Raw genomic sequence first — 12,503 nt, 5'->3', positions numbered from 1 at the left:
TGCGATAATAACTCTCATAATTATGACAAATCTAGGTCTATATATGCTGTCCCAATTTGTGCAAACTTTGCAGATCCAGCACAACCGTTAGAATCCTCGCATGTCACGCTTCTCATCACGGGGATGTTACAAATCAAACTAAACAAGACAACGCGCTGATTTAAAACCCACCATCGAGATCACAAATCAAACCCCAACCGTGACCATCACACGTGCGCCGTACAAAGCCAGCGATTTCACCCCCGTAGTTCACTCCTAATCGGTTAAATTGTCGGCGTTACACGTCTCCCCGTGTTACCGCATCCCTGAACGACACGCGCGGCGTTTCCAATTAAACAGGGAAGCCGCGTGTTATCGCCGTTACAGCCAGGAGCCTAATTAACAGCGGGCCGCTTTCGAAAGTGTAACCAAAAATCCCAACTGACAGAAAGTTATCAGTCGGGGTGATCGATTGCGCATCCGGGCTCGTCTGTATATCGGTAAGGCGTCTCCATGTGTCAATCCGAAGTGGGCGGGACCCGCGTCTGCTGCGGCGCTCTGGAGAGGCAGAGACTCAGGCAGGGGCTGAAGTGCCACTTTCTCAGCATTGTCAGTGCGGGCAGCATCTTCTCCCAGCCCGGGTACAGTAACTGCTGCGAGCGACGTATCCTCCGGATCGGGACGGGAGATTCGGGTTTGCTCCATCCATGCGATCCGAGCCCGACTGAGAGCGCACCATCCACCTGGATAAGCGGCATCGGCATCAGCATCAGCGCAGGGAGAACGCGGACGCAAGCGTCGCCACGAGAATATGATGCTCCAACAGCACTTGCTTTTTGCGCTCTACAGCTTCTGCGGGATCGTCATTAAAGGTAAGGACCCTGGGATGCGCGGCCACGGTGTGATGCCCTCTGGGGTGTGGTGGGAGTTGACAGGGGTGAACGGAAACGCGAGGGGCGATTTAAGCGCGCGTTATCGCGAGCCCCGTGCTCAGTCGCATCGGGGATAATATTTCGCGAGTGGCTCGCGCTTTTGGACAGGTCACATACAGCGCGCGTGTTTGGAGGCATGATGATGACGGTGCAGATTTGAGTTCGGCGCACATTCTTTTACACGCGCGTGGGAAGTTGTTTGTAGTTCATTTCAATGATGTTTGCGACCCATCGCCTAACAGATTAGCAACTTCAGACGCGGAACGGGTTAGTGAGCATGTGCTCGTTCCGAATTGATTCGTGTGGCTCGCGTACGCGGCACCACAATTCAATTACGCGCAGTTTAGCTCACCGATTTGACGCGTCTTGTGGTTTGTGTTTATTAAATGACCAACTTTGGGAACACCGAGTCACTAACGACCTTCTTATTCACGATTCGTTCATATGCTTCTGCTGTCTGCAATGCAATCGCAGTTACGCGCGGGCTTGTTTAACGTTCAGTGTGTGATTTGACCTCGCAAAGCAAGTTGAAGTTGATGGATGCTTAACGCAAGCTCCTTTTTTTCCTGAGTGTTAGAAGCCAGTGCTGGTTTAAGTCGGACGCACACGCGCGTTCCGAGCGCGGCGCGCTCCGGCATTTGCAAGATTCTACATCTTGGGGTCGTCGCAGCATAAGATTTTCTCTTCGAGACGCGCAGCGCTCGAGTGAAGGCTGGAGATGCAGCTCATGCATTTATTTACAGTGGCGATAGCAGAGTGAGTAGGTAGGAGGGACGTCTCAGGACGGACAGATGTGCGTGGAGCTCCGGCGGGGGCAGACCGCAGCGAGCCGGCGCGCAAAAACTGTCCCGCTTTGACTCTCTCCGAATCCCGCGGGCGGATCGCGCGCGCCGCCGCGCCCCACGGGGTCACGGATCTCGCAGTACTCTGTAAATGCTTACACACCTCTCTGTGCAAAAGGACGTGTGCGTAAACGAAATGAATAATAAGCATTGGCGATGCATATAGCTTAGTGCCGCTGCAAAAACATGACTCACTGCTGATGGACTTTTATTGACTCGCAGTCCATATATACGTCTGCCAAGAAAGCTACAGCTGCTTGATACACAAAGAGTCAATATTATGTTTCGATACTAGCTAATATTGATTAGTGATGCTGTATATGTCTCAGCAGACAAGGCATAGGTTGCGTGTTACAATACCCCTTCGGAGTGCTGTAACACCTATTGCTTTGTTGCTGCTGCTGCTGTTTTGCAGTAAAGGTCTTACATTTTCAAATATATTATTTTCATATGTGCCTGCTGTTTTGTAATCTGCTGCTTATTGCTAAATCGTGTAACGTTGCAATATAAAGTGCATGCCTACAGTATGGAGGTTGTCGGTTGTAACAGCAGGCGGGGTGAGCTGTAACACTATTTGAAAACGTGAACGCGCATATTTTTATTATTAATTAACAGTGGTAATCACACACGCGTGTTGAAAATAACTATAATGCCCCATTTCTGCTTTATTCGTGACATCAGTCTATATATAAACGTGCAGTGAGCAAAAAAAAAGCAGATATGATATATGAAAATATGTACTTAAATGGATGCTGGGTTGATTTGTGCTTGATTTTATTTATTGTATTAAATTTTTTGCACCCCATTTTTGCTGATGTTACATTTTTAAACATTATTACCATATCAGACAAAAACAATGCACCGACAAGTAATGCGTACACCTTATTTCAAGGTGCCCTTGTGTTTCAATACACTTAAGTACTAAGTAATATTAAGTTACAGAGTAATTAGAATAGGTTAAAGGTTAGGGTTTGGTTAAGGGTTCGAATGTACTATTATTATTATTATAGGAAGTACATCGCGGGGACACTAAAATGTACTGTAGTGTTATACAAGTAACTTTTGAAAGAGATTTAGCAGTGTGATTTTTTAGCAGTGCGCTTTTTCAGAAGTGCGCTTCAGAGATGGATTGTGGGTATGTAGATGTCGGCATATGTTAGGTTTGGCACTGTCTGTGCTGACTACAGAGCTCTATAATTATTCCTGGAACTTGGTGTGGATCAAAACCAATAATCAATTTTTTCTTGATACGGGTTGTCAGGTATTTTTAAATTCCCTGCGAATGCGTCCTCTCGCTGACAGTCATAAACACGTGGCTGTAATATGTGGCCGTGTGCGTGTATCATTTTGTTTGCATAATGTGTATAGATCACACCACGCAGAAGTACCATATTACAATAAACTGACTTAAAGTGCAAGCAGCTGCAGTGAACTTGTTTTAAAGCACTTAAAAGCTAGTTTTGGTGTGCGTAGATTACAATTTTTATGAGATCATTTTTAAAATTCGAATAGAATAAAACCTAAAAGCATTTAAAATCACGTGAGCCGATATTTTATTAACAATTAAACACCGAGAACATAACATATGTTCAAACTGAAAATGAGAAATTTTACCGACAAATTTATACAAATTAAAAATTTTATGCGTACTGACGGGTTTCAAAAAAGTTGGCACGGGGGCAACAAAGGGCTGAAAAAAGCAAGACATTTAGAAAAGATTCAGGAGAATATCTAGCAACTAGGGCCGTTCGATTCTGAAAATTTCAGAATCAAATCCGATTAGAATTCCTGGTTCTAGAATCGACGGGATTCGATTCCATTGTTTTCGATTCTTGGTTTTCAGAACCTAATCTCATCATGACTGCAGCACATAAAGATTGAAGAAAGTATCCTTTTCATATTATGAAGCTTTATTTAAAAACTGTAACATTGTAGTATAGGTGTGATATTGTATATATATATATATATATATATATATATATATATATATATATATATATATATATATATAGTATATATATTATAATGTGTGGCCTGCAGTGTAGTATTATAATGTGGATACGTATATATGTTGCAGTGATGTCAATTGTACATTTTGAGCAATCAAGGATCATATTTTTTTATTTAGAGAAGAAAGGTTGGTTTTATTTCTTGCTCTCTCGGGGCTTTCTTTTTTTCTTCTGTTGCTTACATGCAGTCAGCTCGTGGAGTCAAACGCTTCACCCGAACCTTTCCGGCTTAATATGCGTCACATTCAAAATGGTGACTCTGAAAAGTATTTTAATAATTTACATCCCAAGGATCTCTGCCATGAGCTGTCATTTTTTCTTCTTCTCCAGCAGCTTGATTCTCATCCCTCCTTAAAATGTGAACCAATGACTGTGCTTTAGCTCGGGCTCGCAGTCTTGAGTGCCTCCAGTGAAGAACGGACAGTGTTTAGATGAATATTTTTGCATGGAGTTACACACTCAGCTGATTTATCAATTTGATGGAAAGATTTCCTTATAAGCGCTGATAGATAATCTGTGGCTGAAGGGTCACATTCATGCAGGGATGCTTCGAGGACTGAGTCACTGTTCTCAGATGATTTTTTTAATGTCCGCTCTCCCGCTGTTAAACAACGAAATCAAGTCCGTCAGCGGGGGTCCGAAAGAGAAATCATCTCATTAAACTACAGCTGATTATCGAGGAACGTATCCTAGATATGAATTGCATTGCTCCGAATGGAACTTTTCCGTGTTTTTGAATGGCAGAACCACAGTATGCGTCTCATTGAAAACCTTTATTTCAAGAGTTTGCACCTCAGATCAGATACATGGGAAGCGTGGGGAGGGCTCCGAGCTCCCATCTCTGATCTGGGATGAGAACGTGAGGAGCTGGGGAGGAGGAGGGATGCTGGAAAAGAGGTGAGTTGGTATATCGCGCTAGTTAAGTTGATTATCTAAACGAGCTCCACCTGTGCTAAAACGATTGGTTATCTGAGCGTTCTCGCAAACTTTGTTAATAGAACTTCATGTGTGTTATGTACTTATGTATTGCTCTGGTACTGTAATAATCTGCTTATCAAAGCTGCTTATTGTGAAACTGTTTGTATTCAACATGATAATAATAATACAGAAACCTTTTAGATCATAAAAAAAGTCATCATACTCTGGTGAATCATAATAATGACACTGAAAGCCATCTTCCTTATCTCATAATTTTGATTATGATTATCATAATTATATGTAGATACATATTTTTTTTCTTATGCGGCGTAAATGACCTTCCACAGATTACAGAAATGTCCAGGATTCTTGTAAAAGATCGACAGGACGAGTAATGTTAACGATTGCATTATTGTTATCCTATATATGCTTTTTAATGGTTCTCAGAAACCACAGGAACCCTGATCCTTAAATAAAGTGTCAGTTTGCGACTAGATTTTTAGCTTTTTTTATCATTTTTGCCCGTCTCACGGCCCCCTTGTTGAGAACCATTCCCATTAAGGAAATATATTATCAAAAGTCAGAGTGGATCGTCTTTTTATTGACAGATGGGACGCATGGAAGAGAGTTAGCGGCTAAAATCAATCCTGCATCTCCCAAACGAGCACCGAGGCTCACAAGCACCACCACACCACAGGTCCGACGGGTCAGCGCTTTCTTCAAAGCTCATCTTGCGTCTCCTACATTTCACCCAGAGCATTAAAGTGCACTTGATATTTGCAGTCCCGTCCACGTCCACAGGAATCTCGCACATCACAGATCAAAACACCGCTGCATGGCGTCTTAATAGTTATATAAAACTCGAGGTCTCCAATTACATCCGTGACCAGACATTTAGGTCAGGGCTTCACAGCACCTCTACAGTCATATTCCCATTAGAGCGGCTTCTTTCCCACCTTAGTTAACAATTCACAAAAAAAGACATTTGTAGCTGGCTTTCTGTGAATGTGCCATACAAATTGGGCCTGAGGGACCAAAAAAGCCCCCGAAACATCTTGCGGCTCAGTCGCCCGAGGGCCCAGCTAAACGTGCGGATAGATCCTGTGTCAGCTGAGCGTTTAAGGTAGTGTGTCGGCAGCTGAAGTGCAGCATTAGCGCATCACAGCGTTTTGACGTGAGGTGTGACGGGCAGAATGCTTTATGCTCTCTCTTAAAGATGCTCTCTCCTCGCCATGGAGGGTTAGCTTATCCTAGCAGAATGGGCTCTAAGCCGCTGAGTGCCGGCCATGGAGCTACGCTGTGTACCGCCGCATATCAGTAATCCAGTAAAGGAAAGCAGGCTGTGTGCAGAGAGAAGCCAAGCCTCTCCGCTTTGTGCTGGCTGACAGATCTACATCTGTACAGATGAGTCACAGACGCGCTGTGAGAAAAAAAAAAATAATGTATGATATGAAAGAGACATTCGAACAACAGCTGAGAAGAGGCCAAGATGACAGCTAGTGTTTTGGGGTCTTAAACAAGGAGGAGGTATTTTTGTCTTTAGTGTCGTATTTTTAGGGACGTAATCAATACTAGGTAAAAGAAAAATTAAATACTTGATAAAGTTTCATAACGACATCGGTGGGGTGCATTAGATGTGCCACCTTAAATTTTTGTATTTCAGTTTTTGTAATTTTATTATGTGCTTTTGTAATTTTTATTTAGTATTTTTCTTTTTTTTATTCATCTCTATTTTTTATAATATTGGTAACTAATTCTTTCATATTAGTTAATTAAAAGTTGTTTAGGTTTAAGTTTTAAGTTTATCTTTTACCTTTTATTTACCTCTATTTTTAACAGTTCTAGTTTTTACATTATTTTTTTAAATATTTTGATACAGCGCAAATTCATTTTTTAGGTTTATTTTATTAATCTTACTATAAAAAAAATGATTAATTTTAGCTTTTTATTTCAGTTTTTCATCTAATATTTCTATTTTATTTAAGCTGTATTTCAATACCTATTTTTAACATTATTTATATGTATTGGTATACACAGTAAATATTAGTATATATATATATATATATATATATATATATATATATATAACTTAAAAAATAATTTTTCAGTTTTCAGCTTTAGAAATTTTAATGCTTAACTTAAGCTCATTAAATTAATTTTAATTAGATTATTTTAATGATTTCATACAACACTTGGAATTTTTTAACTTTATATTTTAAGCTTTATTTCAAGAATGATTTTTACTAGTCTTTCGCCAATTGAATGCAATGCACTAGTAGACTACATTTATGATATTTTAATACTTATATATAATTTTTGTCTCATATTTTTAGTGCCGAAAACATAAAGCATTCCTAATACATTCACGCACAGATCTTTTCTTTTTTCCGCAGACATAGATATTGGGTCACTTTCATTAACTGTGGGTTGAACCTGTAACTCCCTGCAAGAAAAAAGCACTGTTTTTAGTCGAATGATTAAACCGACATTGGCCGTTGCCCAGAGCAGCGTCTCGTAGGCTGTTGTAAAGCCTTCAGGGCAGGTGAATTACTTCATTACGTTTATGTAATTGCACATGTCCGGCTACAAATGTGTCGGATGTAGATTCCGTGCGAGTTCATGCTTATTGGCTCGATGCAGCTGATTAATCTAGATTGTGGAGTAATTCGGTTTGTCTAGTCCTAACTGCGACCATTATAGCTCGACATGACAGATGTCGTAATGACATGTTTGTTCCTGTAGGCAGTAATGAGGTTGCTCTGAGCAGATTCAGATGTAAGTGCAATTAAAGTAGCGTGCCTATGAACGACTTCTGTAATGAAAGGACAGATATTCCTCGCTTGAGAAGCCCATAATAACTCTACTGATAAATGGTGCTGTGACATGCACAATTAATAAGATCACCTACCTTTAGGCAAACAGACATGATAATTAGCTTCTGTTGGCGACCCATTGGCCACAGAACAGACAGAAGCTGAGATAAAGATTATATTCGAAGTTTGGACAAGGAATATTACTTCTATTCTCTATTCTTTATCTCTAAGTGGAGATAAAGGGAAAGTTTCTGAAAGAGGCACAGCATTACAAACTCCTCCGCTCTACTATAAATGTGTCTTTTCCGACTGCTTTTATTTATTGACTTGATTTATTAAGTACCATCTCATACTGTATGTATCAGCTGGTTAACTAATAGGAGAGCTTTCTTAACAGGGAAGTAACATTAAAGCGGCTGCTGCTAAAAGAATCACAGCATGAAAACGGCATGTGCACAAAATGCAGAGGACTTAATTGGTTGTTTACCGATAGCTTCACACATTAAAATTACCTCATTGTCACCTTTGAATTTCTGTTAGTACTACGGCAAAATGATCAGCAAACTCTCATTGACATTGGCAGTTTCTTTTGTTATATTCAGAAGCCACTTTCCATTGGTTAATTGGTTCTTTCCTAACATATCCCAGCTCTATATATAGAGAAATGACTGGCTTCTTTTTCTGCCTTTAGCACTTAAAAAAACAGTGGAAAAACCCCAACATCACTTGGTTGAAAGTCTGTATCTCAGGGGTGTGTTTCTTCTGTCAGTACTAACATACTTAAATGAATCAGTGTGTCCCCGAAACAATAGCTCAAATGAGCATTCGCAATCAGGGAGCGTTTTCCAAAAACATTGATAGCCAACTATAGTCGGAAGTTTCATCGTTACCAATGCAGTTCAACGAATAAGTGTTTCCCGAAACAATAGCTCAAATGAACATTCGCAATCAGGGGTGCATTTCACATAAAGCATTGTCAGCCAACTATAGTCGCAAGTCTTGCCGTTACCAATACGGTTCAACAAATCAGTGTTTCCCGAAACAATAGCTCAAATGAACATTCGCAATCAGTTGCTTTTTCCAAAAAGCAATGTTAGCCAACTATATCTGCAAGTTTTGTCGTTACCAATATAAATGAATAATTTTGTGTTTCCCGAAATCATACGAACATTTGCAATCGGGAGTGTGTTTCCAAAAAAACATTTTCAGCCAACTATAGTCTCAAGTTTCATCATTACCGATATAGCTCAGCAAATTGGCGTTTCCTTAAACCGTAGTGGAAATGAAGATTCGCAACCGGGGGTGTGATTCCCAAAAGCATCGGTAGCGTCGCAAATTTACGGGGTTGGAACTACAGCTCTCGACCTGTGGTTAAAGGCATAATTTCTTGTTAGTAAGTCATAAGGGCTTGAATAAATTATGCTCTTGGGCACAGTAAGCAAGCCCACATTCAGTGGAATCCATATCTTCCATTCTATCTAAATACAAATGCATTTTAATATGATTTTTGGTACGTTCTCAATAAGTGACATTTTTGAAGAGTGGGCATGTGGATGAATGCCTAGTGACAAATGCCTAAGTGACAGGGAACAAATATAGTAAATTAATCATCAGCTGCCATGTTCAATACAGCAGCATCCCAGAGATTTCGAATTCGTTAAATAGAATAAGTTGTTGCACCACATGTTGGTGATGTCATTAACAATCGTCCTATGTTGTTGATCCAATATGGCGGTTTATCAGAAAGTTACGCCATTGTAAAGAAAACGCACCCCAGATTAATTACTTCATCATGTGCCTATTTAGTCATGTTGAAACAGCGCTGGGTGAATTGTAAGTGTTTTAACCAGCGCTGTTTCAATTGTACAGTAATTTGTAATTACAAATTGGATAGCAAAAAACGTGGTTAGTAATGTATCTCTTAGATTAGATTTTAGGAAGTGTGTTCTGCCTACTTTTAGATTACTTTTACACTGCTTTTAGGTTAGTTTGGATTACTTTAGATGCAGATAAAACACTTGAGCAAGTAGTAATATAAGGTAAATACATCAATTTAAGGGTAAGTTCGGGTTTAGTATCTAGCTTTTACCACGTTGTTGTAATTACCATAATGCAAAAAAAGGAGTGTAAAATAAAGTACTACTCAGTTACTACCCAGCAATGCCCTGAAACTGCATCGCATAATTTGTAGAGATCCTATGGATTCTCAAAAACTGTGAAAACATTTTAATAAGAAATAAAGCCATTCTGCCAGAAATACAGCATATGCAATCTGATATGAAAACGTAATACGAAATCAATTCGGCGCTCTGCTTTGTACGTTCTGTACCTTAGCTTCAGTATGTGAGCACCACAGTTGCATCAGCAACTCAAGCAGCCGCACTTTGGGCTTGTTTTGGAGTCTTTCGGCTCTTCTGTTGAATCTAATATTTGGCTGAGAATGAAGCAGAGTCTTCATCTCATCTGCTGTCTGACCTTTAAACAGAGTCCCTCACCCTCTCTACTCTTAGAAGAATGTCCTCACACTGCCTGCGGATGAGAACCACACAATGAATCTCATTTACTCTGCTACACCGAGCTGCTCTGCTTTTTCTTTCTGTGGCCTCGCCATCCGAGCTGTTTTTACCCGTCTGACCAGCTATATATCAGCGATTCACTTGTTATTGTGCAGCAAAGCGAATCTAATAATATGAAATAGGTCTGCAACAAACTATTTGATTACTTTTTTTCTGTAATGAAGAGTGTATGTCTTAATTTCTCATTAATTAGAATGTATATTGCATTATGGGGCTTCAGTTAACTATTATAAATGAAAACGATGCAACTCTATAAAATTGATACGACTAAGCAAATACTCCATTTAGTTATCCTATTTAGTAAAATGGAAATTGTGGAATTATAATAAATAATAGTTAAATGTAAGCTTTTCCTACAAAAACCCTTTTCAGTCATATTAAACAGCACAAGTAACGTTGAACATGATTGTATTTAATGTACTTAAGTGCATTAAAAATCTGTATTTTCAATTTGGTTAGATTATAAACCAATACATTATAATCAAAAATATATTACTTTTTACTCCACTGTATTTCAGACAACCATGCCGTTTCTCATTATTTTGAAATGAAGAAATTTGTGAATAAATCCTTTTTCTGAATATATTCTTTTCATTAAACTGGTATAAAATAGCTAAATTCTTAAAACCTACAACTAGTGTGACTTGAAAGGCTGAAAATACTGCAACTAATAACAACTGACTATAATAGTTATAGCTGCAGTACTAAATTTGGTAAAACGGGAGTATAAATCAATTAATAATTTAATTCTGAATAGAAATATAATAAGTTGTGAAATGTTTTCATTTACTCTGGTTAAGATTTGCGTTTGCATGATTAGAGCTTGTGTCTACATCGTGTAATTAGCTACAAAAACAGACTCACTACACTTATTGCAGCCTAATTATTTAACCGAAAAAAACCAACTTAATTTTCTTATTTTGTTTCTGTGAAAAACATTACAACATTCGTTTTTTTGACAGTCAGCCTCAGAATGAGAGTAAAAGGATCCTGCCTGTCACTCACTTAAAGAGCCGTTTCAAATACTTGTAGCGAGAGACTATAAAGAGATAGTATCTATTTCATCAAAACAGCAATCAAAGGAAAGCTACACGATGAGAGTAATCAAAAGCGCGTGGCACTACATCTCAATGATGCCGGTGAGGCAACATAATGGTGGCAGATGGAGATAACAGCAACTCAAATTGAAAGCGTAATCAAAGATTAAACAGGCAAAGGCGAGGGCTATTTAATAAGTGGGTATTGCTGTGATACAGGCGTGGAGATGCGCAATAATTGATTTCTGTCCTTAATTCATTTGAGGAGACAATTTAATCTAATCAGAGAAGGAGGGGGCCTATGGCAGAGTACATCTGCTTGGCAGGCTTCATAGCAGAGAAACAATACTATCAGGAATGTAAAGATTAAAGTAGTTACACTTTACTTTGGAGTCGGTTATGAGCAAGCTATTTGTAGGCGTTGTTTTTAAAACTTTGGAATGTTTGTTCCAGAATCTGCCCAGCCCAACACGGCAACAGTGACACGACCAATAGTGTGAGTTTGGGGGCGTGGCTGTTTATTTATTGACCAATAGCAGACAGGGAGGAGTTTAGAAAACGGCACGGAAATTTCTTTACCTTTAACGGTATTTTCGGTGAGAGAAAGTCAATATCTGCGTTAAAAATAATTCGACCAGCATACCATACGTTAAATTCCTTTGCTCAACTCACAACTGAGACGTGAGAAGTGAGACTTAACTTTCTACAAAGTGAGGGAGAGAAAAGCGCAAACTGAGTTGATGCATGTTTATGTCCTGGTATCGATTTGATCTTTAAAAAGGTTCCCACGGGTGCGCGAGGCGAGGGAAGCAAGGCTGAATACGGACAGATTTGCAACTGAAGGTGGTGTGGAGGTTGGCGGGGGAAGCGAGGAGGGATGCTGAGGTTGTGTGTGGGGGGGGATGGGATGAAGGCGCATCAACTCCATGACCTCGTAAAGGAGGATCAACGCTTGGAACAAGAGCTGCATGCCGATAGCAAGGTGGGTGAGGGCCTGAGTGACTGAGACTGCAGGATTTGTCAAAGACATAACCATAAAGCGTCAAAGAAAAAAATTTAAATACAGCAAAAGTGCAGAGATTGGAGGAGGAAGGCTGGAGACGGGGGCAAAATGTGAAGGGCAAAATTAAGAGATGAAATAGGCTTGCATCTATGTAGGAATGGCAATACTATGTGACACTCATTTGAGAGCCAACTTGTTGCTTATTCCTCAAAGAACATAACAAACGCTAAGCAACAATTTATATTAATCTTCAAGCAAATTATAATTACAGGGTCAGAAGTTTAATTAACTATATCAATATTTAATTATAAAGTCTACGTCTTATGCAACTTCTTGCACAATTTTACATTTTGACCTTGAAACATTTGGTACCATTTTAGAATAATGCTAGTTA

The 12,503-nt window shown here is 39.5% G+C and overlaps 1 protein-coding gene across 6 annotated transcripts in view; it reads left to right on the top strand.

Annotated features, from left to right (window-relative positions):
- The first annotated feature begins 411 nt into the window (after window positions 1–411).
- cadm2b (cell adhesion molecule 2b) overlaps window positions 412–12,503 on the top strand; it is a 195,266-nt gene continuing 183,174 nt past the window's right edge. For 2 of the 6 annotated variants that reach the window (XM_043259340.1, XM_043259346.1), the window contains exon 1: window positions 417–851. In XM_043259340.1, the coding sequence (XP_043115275.1) occupies window positions 791–851 (61 nt within the window). In that variant the 5' untranslated portion in view covers window positions 417–790. Of the gene's footprint in view, window positions 852–12,503 lie in introns of all 6 variants that reach the window. The other 4 variants (XM_043259345.1, XM_043259343.1, XM_043259344.1 and 1 more) reach the window with 3 other exon arrangements.

The sequence above is a fragment of the Puntigrus tetrazona genome, chromosome 15 (genome assembly GCF_018831695.1).
Source record: "Puntigrus tetrazona isolate hp1 chromosome 15, ASM1883169v1, whole genome shotgun sequence".
NCBI lineage: Eukaryota > Metazoa > Chordata > Actinopteri > Cypriniformes > Cyprinidae > Puntigrus > Puntigrus tetrazona.
Note: the sequence above shows the minus strand (reverse complement) of the source record. Positions and strands in the feature narration are given on the sequence as shown.